Source organism: Kwoniella europaea, chromosome 1 (assembly GCF_036810445.1).
Source record: "Kwoniella europaea PYCC6329 chromosome 1, complete sequence".
NCBI classification, from domain to species: domain Eukaryota; kingdom Fungi; phylum Basidiomycota; class Tremellomycetes; order Tremellales; family Cryptococcaceae; genus Kwoniella; species Kwoniella europaea.
This window is the reverse complement of record NC_089487.1, coordinates 6,116,455-6,136,728: the sequence shown is the minus strand read 5'-3', so window position 1 is coordinate 6,136,728 and position 20,274 is coordinate 6,116,455. Positions and strand designations below refer to the sequence as shown.

General features: G+C 43.8%; 8 protein-coding genes across 8 annotated transcripts; 4 read left to right on the top strand and 4 right to left on the bottom strand.

Moving 5' to 3' along the window:
- Positions 1-320: 320 nt before the first annotated feature.
- V865_002333 (uncharacterized protein) lies at positions 321-962 on the top strand (the record flags this gene model as incomplete). The annotated part of the gene is made up of 1 exon (XM_066226135.1): positions 321-962. The coding sequence occupies one exon, from the start codon at positions 321-323 to the stop codon at positions 960-962; it is 642 nt and encodes a 213-aa protein (XP_066082232.1).
- Positions 963-1,328: 366 nt separating this feature from the next.
- On the bottom strand, positions 1,329-3,638 carry V865_002332 (uncharacterized protein; the record flags this gene model as incomplete). Its single annotated transcript, XM_066226134.1, has 8 exons — positions 1,329-1,969; positions 2,040-2,179; positions 2,240-2,433; positions 2,525-2,755; positions 2,880-3,020; positions 3,088-3,150; positions 3,223-3,372; positions 3,438-3,638. The coding sequence occupies 8 exons, from the start codon at positions 3,636-3,638 to the stop codon at positions 1,329-1,331; spliced, it is 1,761 nt and encodes a 586-aa protein (XP_066082231.1).
- A 637-nt stretch (positions 3,639-4,275) lies between these two features.
- V865_002331 (uracil phosphoribosyltransferase) lies at positions 4,276-5,582 on the top strand (the record flags this gene model as incomplete). The annotated part of the gene is made up of 8 exons (XM_066226133.1): positions 4,276-4,400; positions 4,473-4,527; positions 4,624-4,717; positions 4,810-4,888; positions 4,982-5,037; positions 5,115-5,260; positions 5,363-5,431; positions 5,553-5,582. The coding sequence occupies 8 exons, from the start codon at positions 4,276-4,278 to the stop codon at positions 5,580-5,582; spliced, it is 654 nt and encodes a 217-aa protein (XP_066082230.1).
- A 176-nt stretch (positions 5,583-5,758) lies between these two features.
- Positions 5,759-8,819, bottom strand: V865_002330 (uncharacterized protein; the record flags this gene model as incomplete). The annotated part of the gene is made up of 16 exons (XM_066226132.1): positions 5,759-6,007; positions 6,075-6,298; positions 6,390-6,659; positions 6,732-6,810; positions 6,875-6,979; positions 7,063-7,231; positions 7,300-7,417; positions 7,484-7,497; positions 7,594-7,711; positions 7,785-7,798; positions 7,872-7,928; positions 8,014-8,156; positions 8,209-8,283; positions 8,344-8,383; positions 8,435-8,480; positions 8,582-8,819. The coding sequence occupies 16 exons, from the start codon at positions 8,817-8,819 to the stop codon at positions 5,759-5,761; spliced, it is 1,959 nt and encodes a 652-aa protein (XP_066082229.1).
- A 713-nt stretch (positions 8,820-9,532) lies between these two features.
- V865_002329 (uracil phosphoribosyltransferase) lies at positions 9,533-11,203 on the top strand (the record flags this gene model as incomplete). Its single annotated transcript, XM_066226131.1, has 12 exons — positions 9,533-9,681; positions 9,750-9,764; positions 9,843-9,880; positions 9,965-10,072; positions 10,179-10,186; positions 10,248-10,284; positions 10,380-10,393; positions 10,636-10,665; positions 10,727-10,787; positions 10,840-10,922; positions 10,990-11,046; positions 11,126-11,203. 12 exons carry the CDS (start codon positions 9,533-9,535, stop codon positions 11,201-11,203), a joined length of 678 nt encoding a protein of 225 aa, XP_066082228.1.
- A 554-nt stretch (positions 11,204-11,757) lies between these two features.
- Positions 11,758-13,456, top strand: V865_002328 (uncharacterized protein; the record flags this gene model as incomplete). Its single annotated transcript, XM_066226130.1, has 8 exons — positions 11,758-11,800; positions 12,385-12,441; positions 12,515-12,537; positions 12,605-12,757; positions 12,896-12,985; positions 13,064-13,162; positions 13,242-13,298; positions 13,382-13,456. 8 exons carry the CDS (start codon positions 11,758-11,760, stop codon positions 13,454-13,456), a joined length of 597 nt encoding a protein of 198 aa, XP_066082227.1.
- Positions 13,457-13,775: 319 nt separating this feature from the next.
- V865_002327 (uncharacterized protein) lies at positions 13,776-16,084 on the bottom strand (the record flags this gene model as incomplete). Its single annotated transcript, XM_066226129.1, has 9 exons — positions 13,776-14,177; positions 14,260-14,340; positions 14,419-14,541; positions 14,598-14,912; positions 14,975-15,148; positions 15,209-15,408; positions 15,499-15,778; positions 15,835-15,971; positions 16,033-16,084. 9 exons carry the CDS (start codon positions 16,082-16,084, stop codon positions 13,776-13,778), a joined length of 1,764 nt encoding a protein of 587 aa, XP_066082226.1.
- Positions 16,085-16,393: 309 nt separating this feature from the next.
- On the bottom strand, positions 16,394-20,216 carry V865_002326 (uncharacterized protein; the record flags this gene model as incomplete). The annotated part of the gene is made up of 15 exons (XM_066226128.1): positions 16,394-17,103; positions 17,165-17,231; positions 17,287-17,412; positions 17,506-17,711; positions 17,825-17,912; positions 17,987-18,054; positions 18,117-18,159; positions 18,233-18,292; positions 18,362-18,484; positions 18,538-18,829; positions 18,893-18,991; positions 19,052-19,167; positions 19,227-19,706; positions 19,784-20,129; positions 20,197-20,216. The coding sequence occupies 15 exons, from the start codon at positions 20,214-20,216 to the stop codon at positions 16,394-16,396; spliced, it is 2,844 nt and encodes a 947-aa protein (XP_066082225.1).
- Positions 20,217-20,274: the final 58 nt, after the last annotated feature.

Here is a 20,274-nt window from a genome sequence, read left to right as displayed (position 1 = left end):
AAACAAAAAACAAAAACGAACAACAAAAAGTAAAATCAACAAAAGATCAAGACGAGATCAAGGAATAAAGTTGCTCATCTGCTTTCACCTCGAGGATAAGACATAAAGAGCATACTTACACTCTCCTAATTAAGTCGTTAACTGACTAACGCCATTATCGACTGATCCTCTTCAGATCAGCTCCACTTCGAACTGTTAATCTAAACTCTCGTATTCTCAAATCACCGAATCAATTTCGTTAGTCTACTTGAACACACGATCGTCGCTCCACTTCCCCCTTGTCAGATCACCATCACCACAAGGCTCAGTGAATAACCACGATGGATCTCTTATCATCTTCCGTCGATATTGCCTTTCTCCTCCTCGCCCTCTTAGTGGTCTACCGCCAACCTCTCACCATCCCTCACCCCACTGCCCCAGAGGACGTTACCGTCCCTCCACCTCATTCACCTCCATCTCCCCACCCTTCACCGGGGTATCTGGCCGTCCCAGCTATAACAGTCTCGCACCCTTCTAACAGGCTGAATGGTAAATTACCTTTACCTTCTGCTGGAGGAGCCGGAGCCAAGGCGAATGGTGGAAGTAGACATAAAAAGAAAACTGTTAGTTTCTCATTATCATCCATGGACGATTTAAAGGCTTCCCACAATGAAAGCGATAGTAATAGTAGTACTTCAAGTTTGAAAAAGTTTAGACCACCAACACCTTTTTTCAAGTTACCTAAATCACCAAACCTTCAAATGAGCCCGATATCACCGGGTGGTAAATCGACTACACCCCAAAGTCCTTCTATCAAGATTGAAGATACAGATGCTCAACAAGAGACAGAGAAGGAAAAGGAGAGAGAAAGAGAAAGAGAAAGGGAATTAGGATTGAATAGGGAATTGGAAGGCGTAGAATTGGATCATGGTATTTTGAGGGAGGATACAATGGGGATTCAGAAGAAATGGTTGGTAGCGTAGGGTGCGATGAGAATCATACATCACGCGGTATAAAGAGAATAAAAGATGGAGTAATAAGATATATACTTAATAAAATCGATGGAGTCTTAATTCATATAGGTAAACTACATACTGACTACATAACTCAAAAAAGATCGATTATGTGATCTGACAAATACTGTAACCATTTTTACTGTATCACTTGATGATGCAGACCAATCTTGCTGATAACTTCAGTATGGCAGTTACATATACATGAGCCATCATACACACATGATCACATACTGGACTAAACGACAACAAGTGATGGATATATTATACTTTATCATAATTTTACATATTATCGTTATTGCCGCTCATCTTTCTACTCTCTTCTTTTTGCCGATTCTACTCCATCTTCCAATCCGGATCAATCTTCCACACAAACACCGTCCCAGGTTCACCGACACCCACGATCCATTTCGCTCCTCTAGGTGAGATCGCCACATTACATACGTTGGTCGAACTGTTGTATATCCTGTACCCCTTCTTTGCATGTTTCTGTCGTATTGGCTGAAATTCGGTCGGTATGAGACGCCATGGTTCTGCTGGCGTACTGTCACCGTCAACACGTCGGTCTGTAACTGCATCCTGATCTTCATTCATTGTCAGATCGATAGTATCATTTTGATGGTTCATACTGGAATCCGAACAGGAATCCACTATTGAAACTACTTCATCATCTTCATCATCTTCATCGATATCCGAACCTGAGGCCGTAGAACCCTCTCGCTCTCTCCTGGATTTGGGCCTCAGTTCATCGGTAGGTTCAGGTACATCTTCAGGGGGAGCTAAGAGCGGATTTAACACTGCAATTTCAGGTATTTTCGAGCTATGCGTGACCAAACCAATCAACGGATCTCCATATACCAGATTGTCTTCTTCCTCCTGCTCGTCTTGCGGTTGAGAGACGAATGGTCGATGGAAGGACATTTTCATAGCCCAACAGTCGGATCCGATGTCATACTTCGATATCAGCATGAAAGATCCTACATAGACACACATCCTGTCAACAGATTGTCACTTATACTCATACTAAACGGTCTTGGAGTGACTTACCAGAATCCATATAATCTTGACTTATTGGATCCAAATTTCTAGGTAAAGGGTCGTTTTCGGTGAAATATCTAGAGAATCCTAGCCATTGCCAAATCTTGAATTCTTTCCTGGAACGAGTAATCAAGATATATTCGTTTAACCTTTTTAGACATGTCAGCTAATCGCATCATCCGACTTTTTGATAAACTTATAAAACTCACCACTCAACATTATCTACGAATTCTTCGTGTAATCTAGTGGTACTGAATATCGGCTGGTAGATGATTTTCGCTCTATACCCTCTGGGTGGGGGGAGAGGACTAAGAGTAGGTTTAGGAAATTCTGGTAAAGGCCAAATTTTGACGTGCCGGTCTAGACCTACGGTGGCTATGGCATTTCTGGTAGGATGGAAATTCTAATGTCATGTTAGCTGAGATCGTGACATTCATGATGTCATGGCATGGCATTCAAGTGCAGAGGTAATGATGACCTAAAGAATCACTCACCGCAGCTGCCACGTAACCTCTATGACCCCCCTTGAAATCACCTGCGAGTATAGCGAACAGACAATTCCCTTCGTCCGCATCACCCATAGGAAAGTTCATACTTGGAAATTCACCCTCGGAAAAATCGATTAGGTCTGAGCCGAGGATATTCCATATCCTGGTGGTTTTGTCATATGAGGTGGAAGCTAGGATGTGAGGATGTAATGGATGGAAGGTGAGACTCGTTATATCCTATGCAATAATAATGAGATGGATATCAGCTTTTGCGTGATTCTCTTTGTCCAGACGTGGCTATTCGTCCCGTCGTTCATAGGACAAAATGTAATACATGTGGAAAAAATTGGGTTCAACTCACACCACCATGGCCTCTCAATGTTCTCACACACCGCCGTGATATGGCATTTATGATGTAGATCAAACCTTTTTCACCGGCAGTTGCTATTAATGGATAACATGTGAATGGATGATATGTCCATGCGACAGCGTACGGGTAATCCTATGAGAATGGTACGATAGTAGATCTGAATGAGTATATCATATGTGGCTGATTTCAGTTCACTCACGTCTATCTCTAATTCCCAAATGACTTGCCATGGGTCATCATCCCTACATCTGGCTAATACGACCTGACGAGGTATTTGTCAGTCATTTCATCTAAAATGATGGACCACGCTTAAGGACAGCATACGTCGACTCACCTTGCCTTTAGCACACAGTGCGATTGTTCCATCAAAATCATCCCAGCTTTCCCATCCCACACTTTTTGGCAATTGCCAGGGGTTCAGTGGTCCGACAAACGGCCAGAATTTACAATCCTCAAACCTGTAAGGTGTCTCGCTGGGAATTTGCTGCGTCAAAATCAACCGTTAACTTGTCAATGTGATTCGTGACATAGTCCAGTTGTGCAGCTCACCATCACCATAGCTTCGCACACATACGGATGTCCGCTTTTAACTCTACCCTTGTCTGGCCTCCTCTTGTACCATCTTGGGGGAGGTTCAGATGGTTGATGAGACGGAGTTTCCGATTCTGAACGGGCAGTTGGCGATTGCGGAGCTGTCACTTCAGATGCGGGCGTGGGGTACCCTCTAGTCAGATCTATCACCGCGTTCATAGTGCGCCTGTCGTAAGTTCCATGTTGATAGCGGTGTGCAAAGACGCCTCATATAAGCGGTCAATGGTGCAACCAAAGATGAACAAAAGACAGGCTCGGTCATGTTGTTGATCTTTCCAAATTAGTCAGCCTGATATCTGGTGGATAGCTTGGTTATCAGGGTAACTTACTGTCCTCATAGGTCATCTCCGACGCTTGGACCTGTTTCGCACGTGGGATAACCCGAATGAATCGGGTTAAACAGATAACCGTGCTATGCTACTCTGCTCGTACACAGATCATCCACATCGTCAGTTGCAACATCGACAGCGACAGCGACAATGATAGCGTCAACATAACACGACTAGAAAGAATCTCACATTCGTCATCAAACACGCTCATAGCCGCTTCTTTGATCGACTGCGGCAAGACCACATTGAGTCGCCTTTGGAGATCGAGTCGAATAGAAAGAAGATATAACAAGCACGGTCCGACCTTATCGCAACTGCCTTCTTCCCCTTTTTCCATTCATCGTCGATTCTTGTCTTCTTCGCACTCATTCTGGAAGTTATTCTATCGACCATACGAATATATAATCATCATCTAGCTCAGTCAATAACACCTACAACATACACCACTCATCCCAACCAAACCCATCATGTCATTTCACATCTCACCAAAAGTACAAATATCCTCTCACCCTTTAGTACTTTCCAAACTCACTCAACTTAGATTACATGACCTTCCTGCTAAAGACTTCAGAGAGGGTGTAAGGGCCATCGGGTGAGTGAAAGTATAAAGCCTTCTCTTGTATCCTTTGCTTAATTGGCTTACGATATTTTGTTGCATAATCAGATCAATGCTTATCTACGAAGCTTCCCGGCACTTACCTCTTGCGGATGTACCTAATGTGTGTATCTATTTCTTCCATCGATCGACATCTCACATAGCATTCTAACATTATATGCATATGTGACTGGTTGACTGAATTCAACGATTGTCACAGCTGCAGTCACCGGTCGCACCCTTCACCGGTCAAACAATCCCTTTACGTGTGGGTTTATCACCCATTCTAAGAGCAGGTCTGGGGTTAGAGGATGGTAAGTAATGTGATGCATACCCGCCAATGTTCGCTACATGCTGTCATATGTGGATATAGATGTACTGATGACTGTATGATCCGTCTGACTAGCTGCTCTTGAGATGTTTCCAGAAGCTTCAGTCTTGCATCTAGGTTTATTCAGAGACAAAGTCTCTCTTCAAGCGATCGAGTAAGTCATGTTGCATCCTCAACATCATCTGAGCATTCATTAGGGTCTACCAACACTACATACATAATATGCTGATAAGGTATTTGATGCTAGGTACTACTCAAAACTGCCAAGTCAAGTTACGGCCGATATCGTATTTTTACTTGATCGTAAGTCCCCTCATCTAGGTCATTCTTGTACTATAGACTTTACTTAGCTGATAAATGTGTGGTCGCGCTACATACAGCCCTAATCGCTACTGGTGGAACTGCCTTAGCTGCCATTCATATGTTAGTCGAGTGGGGTCTAACCCCTTCACAAATCAAGATCATCTCCGTGTTAGGTTCGAAACAGGGTGTTCAACATGTAGCAGAAGAATTCCCAGATGTTGAGGTGAGCAATCATCTAAACTACCTATCCTCTAGCTTCTGGCAGAATGAAGAGGTAATTAACAACACTGATACTGATCTTGTCTATCGTCCATGAAAAACGTAGATCTACATCGGTGCTGTGGATGACATCTTAACTGAGAAAGGATACATCTCACCAGGTTTGGGAGACGCTGTGAGTGATCTCATCTTTGTATATATCATATGCCCCAATCTATGCTCGATCCCTTATCATGTCCCATCGATACCTTCTCGATAGATTAAATGCTGATAACTGCATTGTCTTATGATCACAGGGCGATCGGCTATACAGCACACTCCAGTAATCCCTCGAATCACTTAAGTGTGTAATCCATTCATTCGATATTTCAATGCCCAAGTTTGTTCTGATTTATTCATATCCCAATGATTGTTCTCATTGTATATACACATAATTATAAACCCTGTTATCCGTTATCCCGTTGTCCCGATCGTCACACTTCTAATGCATCTATGTGAATACTCATACCAATTCCACCATCCTTTTCCGCCCATTTCCACTATCCGAAGCTACTGTTCTATCACTTGAAGCTGAGGAAGGTCCATCAATAGGATCTAAAACTTCTTGATCTATGTCTCTCATTTCCATTTGAGCTTTTTCATCAAACGTTTCTATCGGGGCTTCAGGCTGAGCTTCAATATCGGTTTCGCTCCTGGCCACAGCTTGACCTCTGGCTCTATTCAAACTGTATGATCTAGTAGGTATAGTAATCTATCATAACCCCGCTCAACTTCAGCTCACTGTACACATTCAATTTTAGTGCGAAGATAAGACCTACCACCAAAGCTGCAAGGAAAAAAGCTGCTCCAACGATCCAACAAATTCTAAAACTATCTGCGAAAGCTTTTAATACCAAATCTTTCGTTTCGCCCTCTGGCAATTCATGTAACGATTTGTATCCTGATGCTGATTCTGGGACAGTAAATGTGGTGCCGTACCCTGGTATGACGGCGAACTTAGATCGGAGGTTGGTATTGAGTATAGCGGTGAATACGGCAAGACCTGTATAAAGATTATCGGCATTTATTTTTAGAACGGAGAAGTGCGACTTTGGACTTTAAGCCTTCGAGTCGAAAGGTGAGATGAGACTTACCTATGCTTCCTCCTGCATTCCGAGTAAGAGACCAAGAAGCAGTTGAAGCAGCCATCTCCTTCAGGGGCATAGCAGCCTGGATGATCAACATCGGAACTTGCAGACACAGTCCCACACCTATACCTCCGATGACCAGTATACCTTCGAGAGTGGCCAACTTGACGGTAGAAGTGAATAGACCATAGTACAAGAACCAGGCCAGGGCTGCTAGGGCGTAGCCTACCCATGCTACGGGTCGGATGATCCGAAGTCGAGAGTTTACTTGTCCGGCTATATCAGCACAGCGTTTAAGATTAGTTTACATCGATGACTTATCAGAGAGTCTGGGTATAAGTTACTCACCGACCACCGTCATCCACGCTACACAACATGCAAAAGGCAGTAGGTGTACACCCGACTGTATCGGAGAATCACCCCGGAGCTATCCCATCACAAACAAACAGTAAGGTAAACTTCAGCCAATACATGCGAATAGTCCCACTTACACCTTGCAGTAACTCTGGTAAGAGATAATTGAAAGCCAAGAACGCGGCCGCATGTAAAGTCGAAGCAAGGAGGAAGAAAGCGGTAGTTCGATTTTTAAACATTCTCTATAAACAAAAGCCCGTTCCGATCATTAGCACCTCAATTAGATGAGTTAAACAAGTAGGGAGAAAAGAGAAAAGACACTCACAGCAGGTATAATGGCATTTCTCTTGGTAGTTAAGAAATTTACCACGGCAGCTACGAAGACGACCGCTCCAGCGATGATAATACCATAAGAAGCGGGTTGACCAAATCCGAAATCTGCTGCTCTGGAAAATCCAACGATGAGTAACCCAGACGCGATCATCAATAATGCCCTGATGCAATGAATACCGAACATCAGCCTCAGCCAGAACTATACGAGATAGCGTGGTTGAGCACTTACAAACCGATAAAATCGAACGTCTTGGATAATTCCTTGAAAGTCAATTTCCTAGATGGGTTCAGTCTGAGGGTGAACACTAGTAAGGCGAATGCGATTCCACATGTAGGGAGGTTGATATCTATTCGATTTCCGAGGGGCTGGTTAGTGCAATGCATCATTCGAAAAATTTCGGTTGGAGACTCACAGAAACACCATCTCCTGCCAGAGAAAAGAATCAATTGTTTGATCAGCTATCCAATCCGAATGTGATTGAGTACAATTTTGGAGACTCTTGTAGTATGTATCCGGACCCACCATGAAGCTTTTTCAGTCAACAATCCACCTAATATAGGTCCAAGAACCGCTGCTATACCCCAAGCTGAACCTAGGAAACCTTGATATGTTCCTCTCTGATGCAATGGGACGATGTCCGCTGTTGTATATACCATCAGGTAAGCACCTCATCTTGATGAATGATGATCAATGATGATGACTTGTCAACTTACAGACTACGATTGACCTAAAAATCGAGATGTCACATGTCAGTTCAGTCCCTTCATCCTAATAGTATGCTGGAAAGGTAATCGACTCACGTCAATCCAATGATGGATCCACCTCCTAATCCCTGAAACGCTCTCGCTATGATCAACCTTTTTCCATCAAGAAACACCTTCAGCTTCAGCCTGGTTCTGCCTCATACCGTTGAAAATGCTCGATACGAATAAGTGAACTTACCAGCTCATACTCTTTGCTGCTCCACAAAGAGCCGAGAAGATGGTGAATACTATTATAGCAGCGTATAACATAGGTTTACGACCTATTATATCTGATACTCTGCCGTTGATGGGGGTTTGTAGTGTCGATGCTAACAGATACGACTGTATTCATAGATCAGCTTTTGCTTCGGGAGCAAGTAATGGGACAGCATACCGTTCCGACCCATGAGTATTCTGAAGGTGATGCGTGGAGGTCTTCAGCTATTGTTGGTAAGGCCGTGGCGACGATCTGTCATATAGGACATCAACATCGAGCTGTTGTTGTGTACCCGACTCGAGGTGGACTCACGGTCTGATCCAATGCCGACAAGAACAATACCAATCCGATTCTACTCTTCGCGTCAACCAAAAGGTCCATCTCTGACCAAGGCATAACTTACGCGGGCATGACCAATTTCAGATTGTTCTTCGGTATATCAGGTACGTCTATCATACCATACCACATCCGTAAGCTCATTGATGTTCTCATCCATCATGGTGACTGTACGCCGTTCACGATGCATAGTAAAGTTGAAACACAAACATACCTTCATCACCCTCCGTCAGGCCCTTGCCCTTCTTCTTCTCTCTCGTAGATCCACCAAGTCCGGACCCAACAGTAACATCACTACCATTCCGCCTCCTGTCTTCATCTGCAAAAGGCGGTTGAGGCGATTCTAAGCGTTTCGATGTGGAGGCTACAGCTAATTCATCTTGGATCGGTATATTGGATATTTCATCGATAGGAAGAGGCGGTTTATTCGATCCACTAGGAATCGAACTCATCTCTGCTCGGTGTATTGTTTGGGTAGGCAATTTCGAATTGGGTTATACACTCCGCACAGATGTCTGTTGTCCAATACAAAATCTTCTGATTATCGAGTGAATTTGGTTCAACTACTTTGTTTTCCAATCACTAATTTCTTGATAATACTCATATGGTGGTGACTGACACACTCGGCTAAATATCTGACCAATTCACTTTCGTTTGAAAGATCTATACACAACGTCTTGGGGTTGTCCTTGTCAATGTCAATTGGAATGAACGATGAACAGAGATGAAGAAGCAAGTTACGAAAACGCGTGATCTCATGTCATTTACTTCTCCCTGCTGCTCGACTTTTTTGTCATCTTTCGATCGGACGGAGACCGACGATGAGATGGAAGCGCAACATGACACCACCCAAAAATTATGCCGAGATCTGCTATCGGTCACCTCCGACACCCACTCACCCACCGCGCGGCTAATCATAATGCTATTGCAAGCTGAGAGCCGAGATGATCGGAGGGTATTCACGTGGAAGGAAAGGGTAAGTCACGTGATATCAATCCTTTCTTTCTTGTCTTAACCGGTGAGATTGTAGATCAATGCGAATTTACGAGATGTGATCAAGATAAAGGTGGTCACTGTCAGATTTCATACCGTTCACCTGGTTTACAACGAACTACACCACCTCCGCTTTCTATCCAGTAACTCGAGGTACGGTCAAAACCCAACTATGTCATCTCCTAATCCCACTACCACCTGTCTACCAGCTTCGGGCAGCAATGTCCATAAAGTAGAGTTACCAGAGAACGCTTTGGTCTTGGCTCCGACTAGACAGTTGCAGAGCTTGTTGACTATCATCAGGGATGAGAAGACTCAGAGGTGAGTTCGCAGCTAGTTCACATCCATTGGTGCAATTATGAGATCGAACTGATGAAGATCTGGTTCAGAGGTGATTTCGTATTGTAAGTTACGACTAACTGATTAAGATACTCTCACAACATCGGAGCTGAGAGTCTGATCGATGATCTGGACGGTAATAGCACTTCAGACAGAATTATTAGACTTTTGGTAGAAGAAGGTGAGTCCATCTCATCCTTGTGTTCTTATCTATGCTCCAATGTTCAGTTCAGGTGAAAGGACATTAACCGCATGCATGATATAGGTCTCAATCACCTTCCGGTCATATCAAAGAAAGTGACTACGCCCACTGGGAAAGTATACGACGGGGTAGCATTCCAAGGTAGGATCTGTGGTGTGTCAATCATGAGAGGTGCGTTGGTCGATTTGCTCCTTCTCTGCCTTTGATATTTCCTTTGTTTCCAATAATGAGCTATTCGAAGACATAGTAGCTGATACTGGTCCTTACACAACGATAGCTGGAGAAGTGAGTTCACATAGGTAGAAAGATCGTAGTGAGATGTTGTGTTAATGTGGCTTAATGGCAGGCTATGGAAGCTGGTTTAAGAGATTGTTGTCGATCAGGTGAGTACGGACAATCGATTTATCCGAAATCCTATGCTACCCTTGCGGATCATACGATGCATGTATATACTGACGCAGGAAACGTGTGCATTCAGTGCGAATTGGAAAGGTCAGTCTCGCATACAATCGTACATACCATACCTGCCAAACAATCACGCAATGATTCGCATTGTGAAGTAACATATAGTGGAGCTGACCGTTCGGGTACACACCTCTATGATACTACCCATTAGATCCTTATTCAACGAGTATGTGATTTTTTTTCTCTTCCATCTTTCTTCCTTTGCATATTGTCTCTGTACATATACTATCCTTGCTGATTGATCCATATCTAATACTTGAAATGTACAGGATGAAGAAACTTACCAACCGAAATTATTCGTAAGTCTACCTCTCATCATTTTCGAAGTTAGCTTGACTGACCATCACCCCATGAGATCAGTACGCCAAATTACCTGATGACATAGCGAACCGATATGTACTCCTCCTCGATCCAATGCTTGGTGAGCTATGCTTACCGGAGAGAGTCCGAAGATAAGCTGACACCTTTTGTAGCTACTGGTGGATCGTGTATCAAAGCCATCGAAGTATTGCTTGAACATGGTGTAGAAGAGGAGAAGATCTTGTTCTTGAATCTAGTGAGCCAAGCTCCCGACTATTCTGCACGATTCCGTAGTCAAGGAGCTGAGCAAATGCCACTCGTAGATTGCCTCACCTGAAGGTATCCAGAAAGTCTGCACTAGATTCCCCAAGCTTCGTATCGTGAGTTGATTGACCTTTCATACCGGGATATACATTCCTGTCTTCCTATGAATGGACTTCGACTGATATCAAGCTCTAGATAACCGCCTGGGTAGATGAAGGTCTCGATAGCAATTCATACATTGTACCAGGTCTTGGTGATTTCGGAGACAGGTGAGTTGATCAAGTAATCCACTATAATTGTTTCACGGAAGTCCAGTAGTGCTGATGGTTCATTGCGATAGATACTTCTTATAAGCTTTCCCGTTACGCATCCATATACCCATTTACGACTCATAGATCATTCCTGTTCTTTTCATGTGTCATGCATCGCATATGCCATCACACTTGCCACGATCAAGGATAATGGAATTTACGGTAACAGGGTGAAAGGAAACGCCACATTGATGAATGGTTAATAACCCCGATCAAATCGCCGGATCCAGTTTTTTTTCAGTGTTTCTTTTTTTTGGCAGGTGTGTCGCCGCTCATATGACCAACAACTCTCCTCTTTCTTCCTTTCCTTCTTTCTTCTTCAACGATCAATTATCAATCTTGTGAGTGACTCTGCTTCCGCCATCTTCTGCTCATCCATCCTCCTCACAGCCCCCCATTTCCCCAAGCAATTGGTCGAAAAGGATTGATAGAAGGATTGATAGCTGACTGTCACCTATCAGTACAGTCTTAACCTACCTACTACCCTTCAACCAACAAACCAACAACATCTCAACAATGTACGGCGCTAGAGCTTCTTCCTGTTTCAAGTGTGGTCAACGTGCGTAGTGGGTGTTTCTTTTGATGGTTGTGGGCTGTGTCGTGGTGTCGTGGGCAGTGTGTGAGCGAGCGAGCGAGATAGCGTGCGTTGTTGCGTTGTGTCGTGTTGTGTGCGGGGGAGTGAGAGTGCGTTTACATGAAGAAAGAAAGTCTATCGATGACGAAGACGAAACAATGCATTTTTATGATAAAACGATACTCCTCCGTACATAGCTATGGTCTTGCACCTCGTATAGGTTTGTCACCTCTTACTGTGGTAAGCTGATGTTATCACATTCTCTGACTCTTACATTTCTTTTTACAAATCCACACCGTTCTTATTCTATTCGTATAAGAACATCCACTATATCAAAAAAACTGTATCCTCTTACGAGATCCATAACCTTCACGAATACTTCAACAACATGGCCAATTGATAAAATAATAATACCGCTATAATGTGCTATGCTTCACACTATACACTACACACTATACACTACACACTGCCCACTGACAACACACTAACATAACCCACAACCACACTTATCTTTTTCTCATGTACAGTCAAGAACTATTGCTAATTACGATTATCTCAAACATATACAGAAGGCCACGTCGCTGCTGCTTGTCCAGCTCAAGACCCAACCTGTTACAACTGTGGACGTGAATATCGAATTCCTTCTTCCTCTTTCTCAGATGTTGTGGAGTGTCTACTGATGTATATGTAATTCTGTAGAGGCCGGTCACTTGAGCAGAGACGTAAGTTTCCCTATTAGACATGACTTCATCCTGAACTGTAAACTGACTGCAACATATCGTATGACAGTGCCCCCAACCTAAGAACAAAGCTTGTTACACCTGTGGACAAGAAGGACACGTCTCCTCTGCCTGTCCCTCTGGACCCGCCGCTGGTGGTTTCGGTGGAAATGCCGGTGGTGCTGGTGGTGAATGTTACCGATGTGGTAAACCAGGACACATTGTGAGTAAAATTATCCATTTCATCCTTTCTCTCTCCTCATCCCACCTCCTTATTCTGCCACTATCACTACAACTTTCAGATCTCTTTCCCTTTAATAACCATTTCATAATATCGCTTACTTTTGTACCATCACTATAGGCCCGAATGTGCCCCGAATCAGGTGCCGGTGGATACCAACAAGGTGGTTACGGTGGTTACGGTGGTGGATACAACACCAAATCCTGTTACGTGAGTCTACTTTCCCCTTACTGCTCAAACTCAGATAACCGAGTGGGAATATGGTACTAAATGAGATTCTCGTCGTAGACTTGCGGTGGTGTAGGACACATCTCTAGAGAATGCCCTTCATCAGGTAACAGAGGTTTTGGCGGTGGTTTCCAACAAAGAGGTCCTCAAAAATGCTACGTGAGTTTGAGTGTTTCACTCACTTGTCAGTGTCAGATTGAGTCCCATTTACTGATCGTGCTTTGTTGGTTGAATACAGAACTGTGGTCAAGAAGGTCACATCTCAAGAGAATGTCCTCAAGAACAAGGTAAAACTGTGAGTATACCATTCATATCTCAAGTCTCTAATTGAATTCACTTTCTGTTGATCACTGCTGACATCGTATGTCTTTCGCGCAGTGTTACTCATGCGGTCAAACCGGTCACATCGCCTCTGCCTGCCCTAACGGTGCTGCTGGTGAACCCTCCGCTTAAAGTAGAGTAGAGTGAAACGAAGAAAAGAAGAAGAGAGTCAGTTTCGAGGTAGTTGGACGTAGTGATGGTACGGTGACGGTCGATCTGATAAGAAGTTAAAATATATAAATGACATAAAAGGGATTTTACAGTACACTATCATTCCCATCTCTTTCTTTTTCTTTTCTTTCTCTATAGGTACTTTCTTTCTATTTATATTCCGACTGATTGTTTATGATTGGTCGATGATGATCTATGCAACCATCGTATTCCCATGCACCAACAAGCGTATAGTCATAGGTATACATCGTATTATGCTTGGTATATATACAGAATCGACTCATCCGTCTCTCTCTAAGCGGTACTGAATGTTACCTTTGACTCTATTCAAAGCATCTTCAAACCTCATCACCGCAAATTGTGCTCCTCCAAATTCATCCATATCATCCTCCTTGTTATCCGTCAGGAAGACCTGCAATTCCGTCATCTTCTTCTCAATTCCTTCTGTCCATGCTCTTAACCCATCATCTCCCTCAAACCTCTTCCAAGCGCCTGTTATATCCTCCTTGTCGAAATCCAGTATGAACCATAATAAAGTCAAACATTCTGTCCACCACTGTATATACGGTGAGTTCAGCAGGTCAGAAGGTGAGTAAGTGAAAGGGTTGGCTTCTGGGTCTTGTTCGGAGGGGGAGACGAATAGGATTGGGAACAAAATCTCGACCAGTATCGGGGACAATATCTGGATTATGACGAAAACAAGTCAACCAGCTGTTTCCTATCATTTGCATACACAGTGAATGGATGATGAACGGCTCGCCTACTTCTTTTGAGGATATTGACTCTCTCAACAATGATAGAGATTGGATCCGAATATTATCAAATGGATTGGCAGGTTCCAATAGCTATCTCCATAGTACCGATGATCAGTTTTCTCACTACAGATACTTACTTTGAGAGATGTCACATGAGAGGAGACTGACCTGTTTGAACAATTCTATCTTGTTCACGACAGCGGATTGAAGGGTTATGATTCCTCCTATCAATTTGAACAAGGCCAGTCGCATGAGAGAAGAGGGATGCTGAGCGGTCAAAGGTACTAACAGCTGTACGTAACAGATATGATGAGCTCACTAGACCTTTGACGGCGAACACAGCTTACCTCAAGAAGCATAGACGCATTATCATACTCCACTGTTCCCTCTTTTTTATCTGACAAATGATGTACGACGGCCCAGGTATAGGAAACTCCAGCATCTACGCTCGACCCGCTCAGCGCAACACAGAGGATTGGCATACTGTCGTCCAATAACGTTGGCGAGACCAAAGAAAGAAGAAGGGTCGTTATATCTTGAGTGGCTAGTTGGGAAGATAAGAGATTGAGGGAAGCCAAAGAGGAGTGTACAGTGAGATGGGAGGGGTCAATGATTTTGTGGACAAGGTCTGATGGAGTGAAGTCGAGTGTCTGGCCTGTTGACTATATAATAACTCTTGGATTAGCTAACGGACGAAGCCTACTTTACAGCTGTAAGACCCTACCCAAGCTAAATCCAGGACTTCTTGTCCCGCTTCCCATCCCTCAAGCGACTCGTCAGACGTAGGCAAATTCTGGAATTTAGGAAAATTATTCAAAAACCATCTTTCAGTCAATTTCGCATTGACTTTATGTCCTAGGAGAGTGATCGATTCGAATAGCATATACGATAGTATAGCCTATCCAGATCATATGAGCTATTGACGCCTGTTGCCTACATTTTGAGATACGAAGCTCACACGTTGTTCACCACCACCTTTATCACTCGTATTCTGTACCCATACCCAGATAATATTCACCAATCCACATAATTCTTTCAATAGTACCCTGGCAGATTTTGTCGTAGCTTGATGCGATAAGATTGGTAGAGATGATGATATGCTCTCGCTGAGGGAGAGAAGTGTAGGTGTACTTCTTGAGTTTGGTAATCTAGGAATAGCTATAGTATAGTAAATGATCATTCACATCCCTTTTGCTCAGCTTCATTCAATCGAGAACGACTATCGTTCAAAGTCGAAAGAGAACTCACCAATATTGAGACACTTGATGATCAATTCATACTCCCCTATCAACCCTGGCCAATCCACCGCGATCTCCTCATCGTCAAAATCACCTTCATCATCTGATACCTGATACCCTTCAGCCCTATCAACGATCGACTGTATACCTTCCGTCAGACCCAATACCACTTCCCGGGCTTTTGAGTATTCAGCTATGAGGCAAACGAGCTCTTTTGCAGAGGTTATAGAGGTTGACAGAGGGAGGAGAAGGGGTAAGTAAGTGAGTGAAGTATCTGATAGGATCACTTGCTGCAGAGGAAGTCGTCAGCTGCTCATGACCTGGAGGGTTAAAAGATCTAGCTGACCTTCCTATCTGTTTGGGATGCCTCATCTCCCTCGTTCAGGAGTTCTAGGAGTATCTCGCATACTGCAATCGTCTTACTTGATTCGGAAGCGGTGAGGTAACCCTCGACGGTAGATGCTAGACTTTCACCTCCTTCTGCTGCGACAGTACTGCAAGTTAGAAAAGCTCAACTGGGTAGGCTTGTCGACGATCAACTTACGAGCTGATAATATCTCATGTAGTGATTTTGACAGTGACCATATGTCTTCCATCATGTACGAGGACTATGTCATTCCGAGAGGAGGAAGAAGGGTAGCAATGAGAATGAGAAATGAAGTTGGGTGGAACAACAAAGTGGAGGGGATCCGAGCGTTTGAATCTAAACACCTGGACGACAAGTGGCAGTCTCAACCGAGGTTTGGCATACTGTACTGCCAACAGCCAACATGCCGAACAATCAATTACTTTGCATGAATGAATACAACATTTATGGGAAACAGAAGATGCGTTATGCTATGCTGTGCTATGTCATGAATGAATCATTATAATGGTAAAAATGAACGTTCTGTCTCTAATGTATCTTAAGACTTCACGCCAACCCTTCTGATAGCCAACTTCAACCTCGATCTCAAAGAGAGCGGTCTTACACCAATATTCTTCTCCCTTTTCTTGATCGCTTGCTCCTTCCCGAAAATCGACGTCTTGGCCTTTTTGGGTGTACTCTGATGATTCATGTCGATGCTTGACCAGTCGATAGATGATATCAATCTTTTAGCAGGCGAAATGGGCGGTATAGCCTTCCTCTGGGGTAATCTACGTGGTGTGCTGAGAGGTAGCGGTGGTCCAAGAATGATAGAGCTTTTGGCTGGCGGTGTGGTAGGTCGAGAGATTTCCACTGGCATCTTATTTCTAGGCGAGATGGCGATACTTTGGACATTGACAGATTGCGGGTGTGGATACGGAGGTGTAAGGGGTTCATCTTTTTCTAATAAATCTTCCTGACCACTCAAAACAGCCATCAACTTCCTTCCGCTCTCTTTAGCTGTAGGAGAAGGATTCGTATCCCTGAGCAAGAAGTTCAGGTTGGGTTCTGATTTTACCCTTTTAGGTGATTTAGGAGATTTGGGGGAGACCAATAGAGGTATATCGATGAGATTGATCGTTGAGTGGGATCTCCATAATGCCCGTATGGAATCTTCAGCCGAAGGTGGCGAGTATGGTGAGTTGGTGGAGGGGTTGTGATATCCTAGGGCTTGATGGGCTGATTTGATGAGGTCCTGAGCGGATAGTGCTTATATTATGAAAGACACAATGAGTCGAATCACTACTTCAAGGTGAAGAGGGAAACTCACCATCTATCCATTGCCTTTCTGAAGGTTCGTATATTTTCTGTAACCTTGGCCAACGAAGCTCGTAGTACTATCGTCAAGCGCATTCGTCAGGTTTGTTTATCTCAAAGACGAATCTCGCTCACATTCGATCCAGGACATTTCTGAAACCCTGCACCCATAACTTCGGCACATAACGGTTTCTCAAACATGGCCGAAGGAGGTATCATCCCTTTTTGTAAGGTATATGTCCAAGATAATCCGATCAATCTCTACTCGACCGGCCCCACTATGTCAGCTCACGACTCTTCACTCGATATATTCAATCGATGGATGCGCGGGTGGAAAGAAAGGGTTCGACTTACTCTTTTAAAAGGATCATCCTTATCAAAAGGTTTACTACCCCATCTACCATGCCTCAAACACTCATTGTAGTATTCCAACTGAGGGCGATCAGGGCCGTAAGATACTCTGAATAGGATCTCAAAATGTGGTAGTTCTTTATGGGAAGTGATTCGAGTAGGGTTGGTCAGGACGCCAAGGTAGAAAGTGGTAAATACTGATGTGTCGACTGTACCAGGTAATGAAGATTATGAACATGTCAGCCTGAGGAAATTCTGAAACAGATAGAATAAGAGAGAAAGGGGAAAGTATGAGAACCTATCAACTTGGAATTCGACTTACCCCTTAACTCTCTCGCTCGATCGATATCCCACCCTGCGCCCAGCAAGACTAGATCAATACAATCTCCTAAGTTGGGTATGTAATCCTTCTGCTCATGAATTATACTCAGCACTTCGATTGTACCACACATGCTCCAATGAGCTACTCAAGACCCAAACTCACCTTCAATTTTACCCATTGCCATTTCATGTTCGCGTAAGTCGAATTAGAAGCTTTGAGCACCAATCCCTCTTGATATGCATGAACATTGATCAGCTGTGGCTCTCCACCAGGGAAAAGTCAGCTAGCTCACCTTCACAACGTTCGTTGCTACGCTGAAAAGCTTCTTCCAATGCCTAAAATGCCAATAGAAGACCCAACGCTCAGCGATTGGGCACGACAGAGAGATGATGGTGTGATTGAATATACCTGAAGAGCCGATTGTCTGTTCACACCTAACGGTATCCTCGTCCTTTCGGCCAATTGAGACTACAAGCGGACCGTAATTTATCGTCAGCTGAATTACCAGGTACATCGTACCAGGACACGTCTGCTCACGAAGCCTTGAATAGGTCTGATCACCGTTTCCAATAATGCTCTTCTATCTTCATATCGTTTGTGCAAAAGACTTTGTCCGTCCAGGTATAGGATATCGAAGAATACCAGGCAGAGATGTCTATTCTGTCTGTGTCCAAACGGGATTTCACTGCACATACTAATTTGGTCAATCTCACTTCGTTAACAATGGTGGGTATAAAAGGTCTAACGTACTGTGTCTTGACAAATGGCATGGCCGACGCTGTGACACCGGCATTACCAAGCCACCAGAACTCTTCTATACCGGGACCTCTACCGCCTTCTCTTGAGGCTTCATTGAATGGGACCACTTCCGCTTCTAGTATTACCGAGGCAATACCCTTACCCCTTTGAGCACCTGTTTCAGAAAGTATCGATAACCGTTTGAGTAAGGAGGGATGGATGGGAAGATGAGATGGTATAGGTAAGTCCAACGAAGCTAAGATGATTCTATCCGGAATGTCGTAAGTCAATACAGTAGTACAGTAGTCGATAGGAGGTGATAAGACTTACGAATGAGTATTAGATCTATCGTCCGTACTATCCCTGGTAGATTTACTGTAAACTTTGATTCTCGGTTCATCACCCGAGCAATCAACGTGAATTTGCATCCTATCGTATAATGCAATCAGTTATTCTCCCAAACGGTATCACAAGTCCAAGATAACTAACCTATATCCATCGTATTTCGTTTCTGCCCATACTTCATCTACAGGCGGGGCATATCTTGTACCAGTAAATTCACTCAGAGCATCCGGGATCGAACGACCTTTTCGACATTTCGGTATCTACACATCATCCTTCTATCAGCTATACATTCTCTGCTTTTCTTCGATCCTTGGCTCACCTTAACATTAATACCCAAGACTGGCCCTATCATGACGATTCTATCATGTTCATTTTCCAGGTTATCCAACTTATCAGAACATCTATCCAAATTACCTAGTCCTCCATTGTAAAATCCCCACAGCCTCTTATCCCAAATGCATAGGGCGTCTTTCAAACTAAGTTGTTCGGGGCCAGTATTAGATTTCATACGTAACATCGTAGTAGGATTTCTGACCGATAATTTAGGTAGAGGGTTCAAGAGAGGTCGTAAATCCCTTAAGATGATTTGTGTAAGGACAGATAAAGCGAATGGGGTGAGATTCGATTCTCGATATAGCACCGTCAAGATCTCCTGGGGAGATCGACGACATTTGAATGATTTTGTGGGTGTTTGGTCTCGATCTTGGGAGAGTCGAGAAAAAGTAGATGAGGAAGCTAACTCATCAAGTAATATATCGATCTCGCGAATTGATACGGTCGATTTACGCTCTGTCATGGACTAGAACCCGTCACGATCAGAAATGTACGGTCAGGGACTCATACTCTAGAACAACAGAAGGCATTCCGCTAGCTCACCCTATCTCTCACGAGAAGTTCAATTTCCTTGCCTAAACATCCCGTCCCACTTTCCCCATTATCCCAGTATACCCTATCCCATTTCGACAGGCCCCTCAGACCCAATAGACTTTCCAATTCCAGAGCCAGCTTACTCTCCTTCAGTCCGTACCTCCTCCGCGATCCCTCATGAGGGAACAACAGTCGGAAGACATGTTTACCACTCTCCTGAGGAAGGGGTTTGGGAAGGTGGTTGAGCCATGATTGAAAGATTTTTGAGGGCGATAACGAGGAAGTTTTGGTTTGTGTGATACCAGCGGAAGCAGATCTAGGTGGGTTGCCTAGGTGATATACTAGTTTGACGAAACTGACAGTCAAATGACGGTCAAATGTGTCAGTAGAGGTCTGTTCATGCTGATCGATACTGGGCTCACCTTTCAAAGGGGACATCCATATTTACAGAACCTCATCTAAGCTATACACATCAGACTACAGGTAACATGATTGGAAGC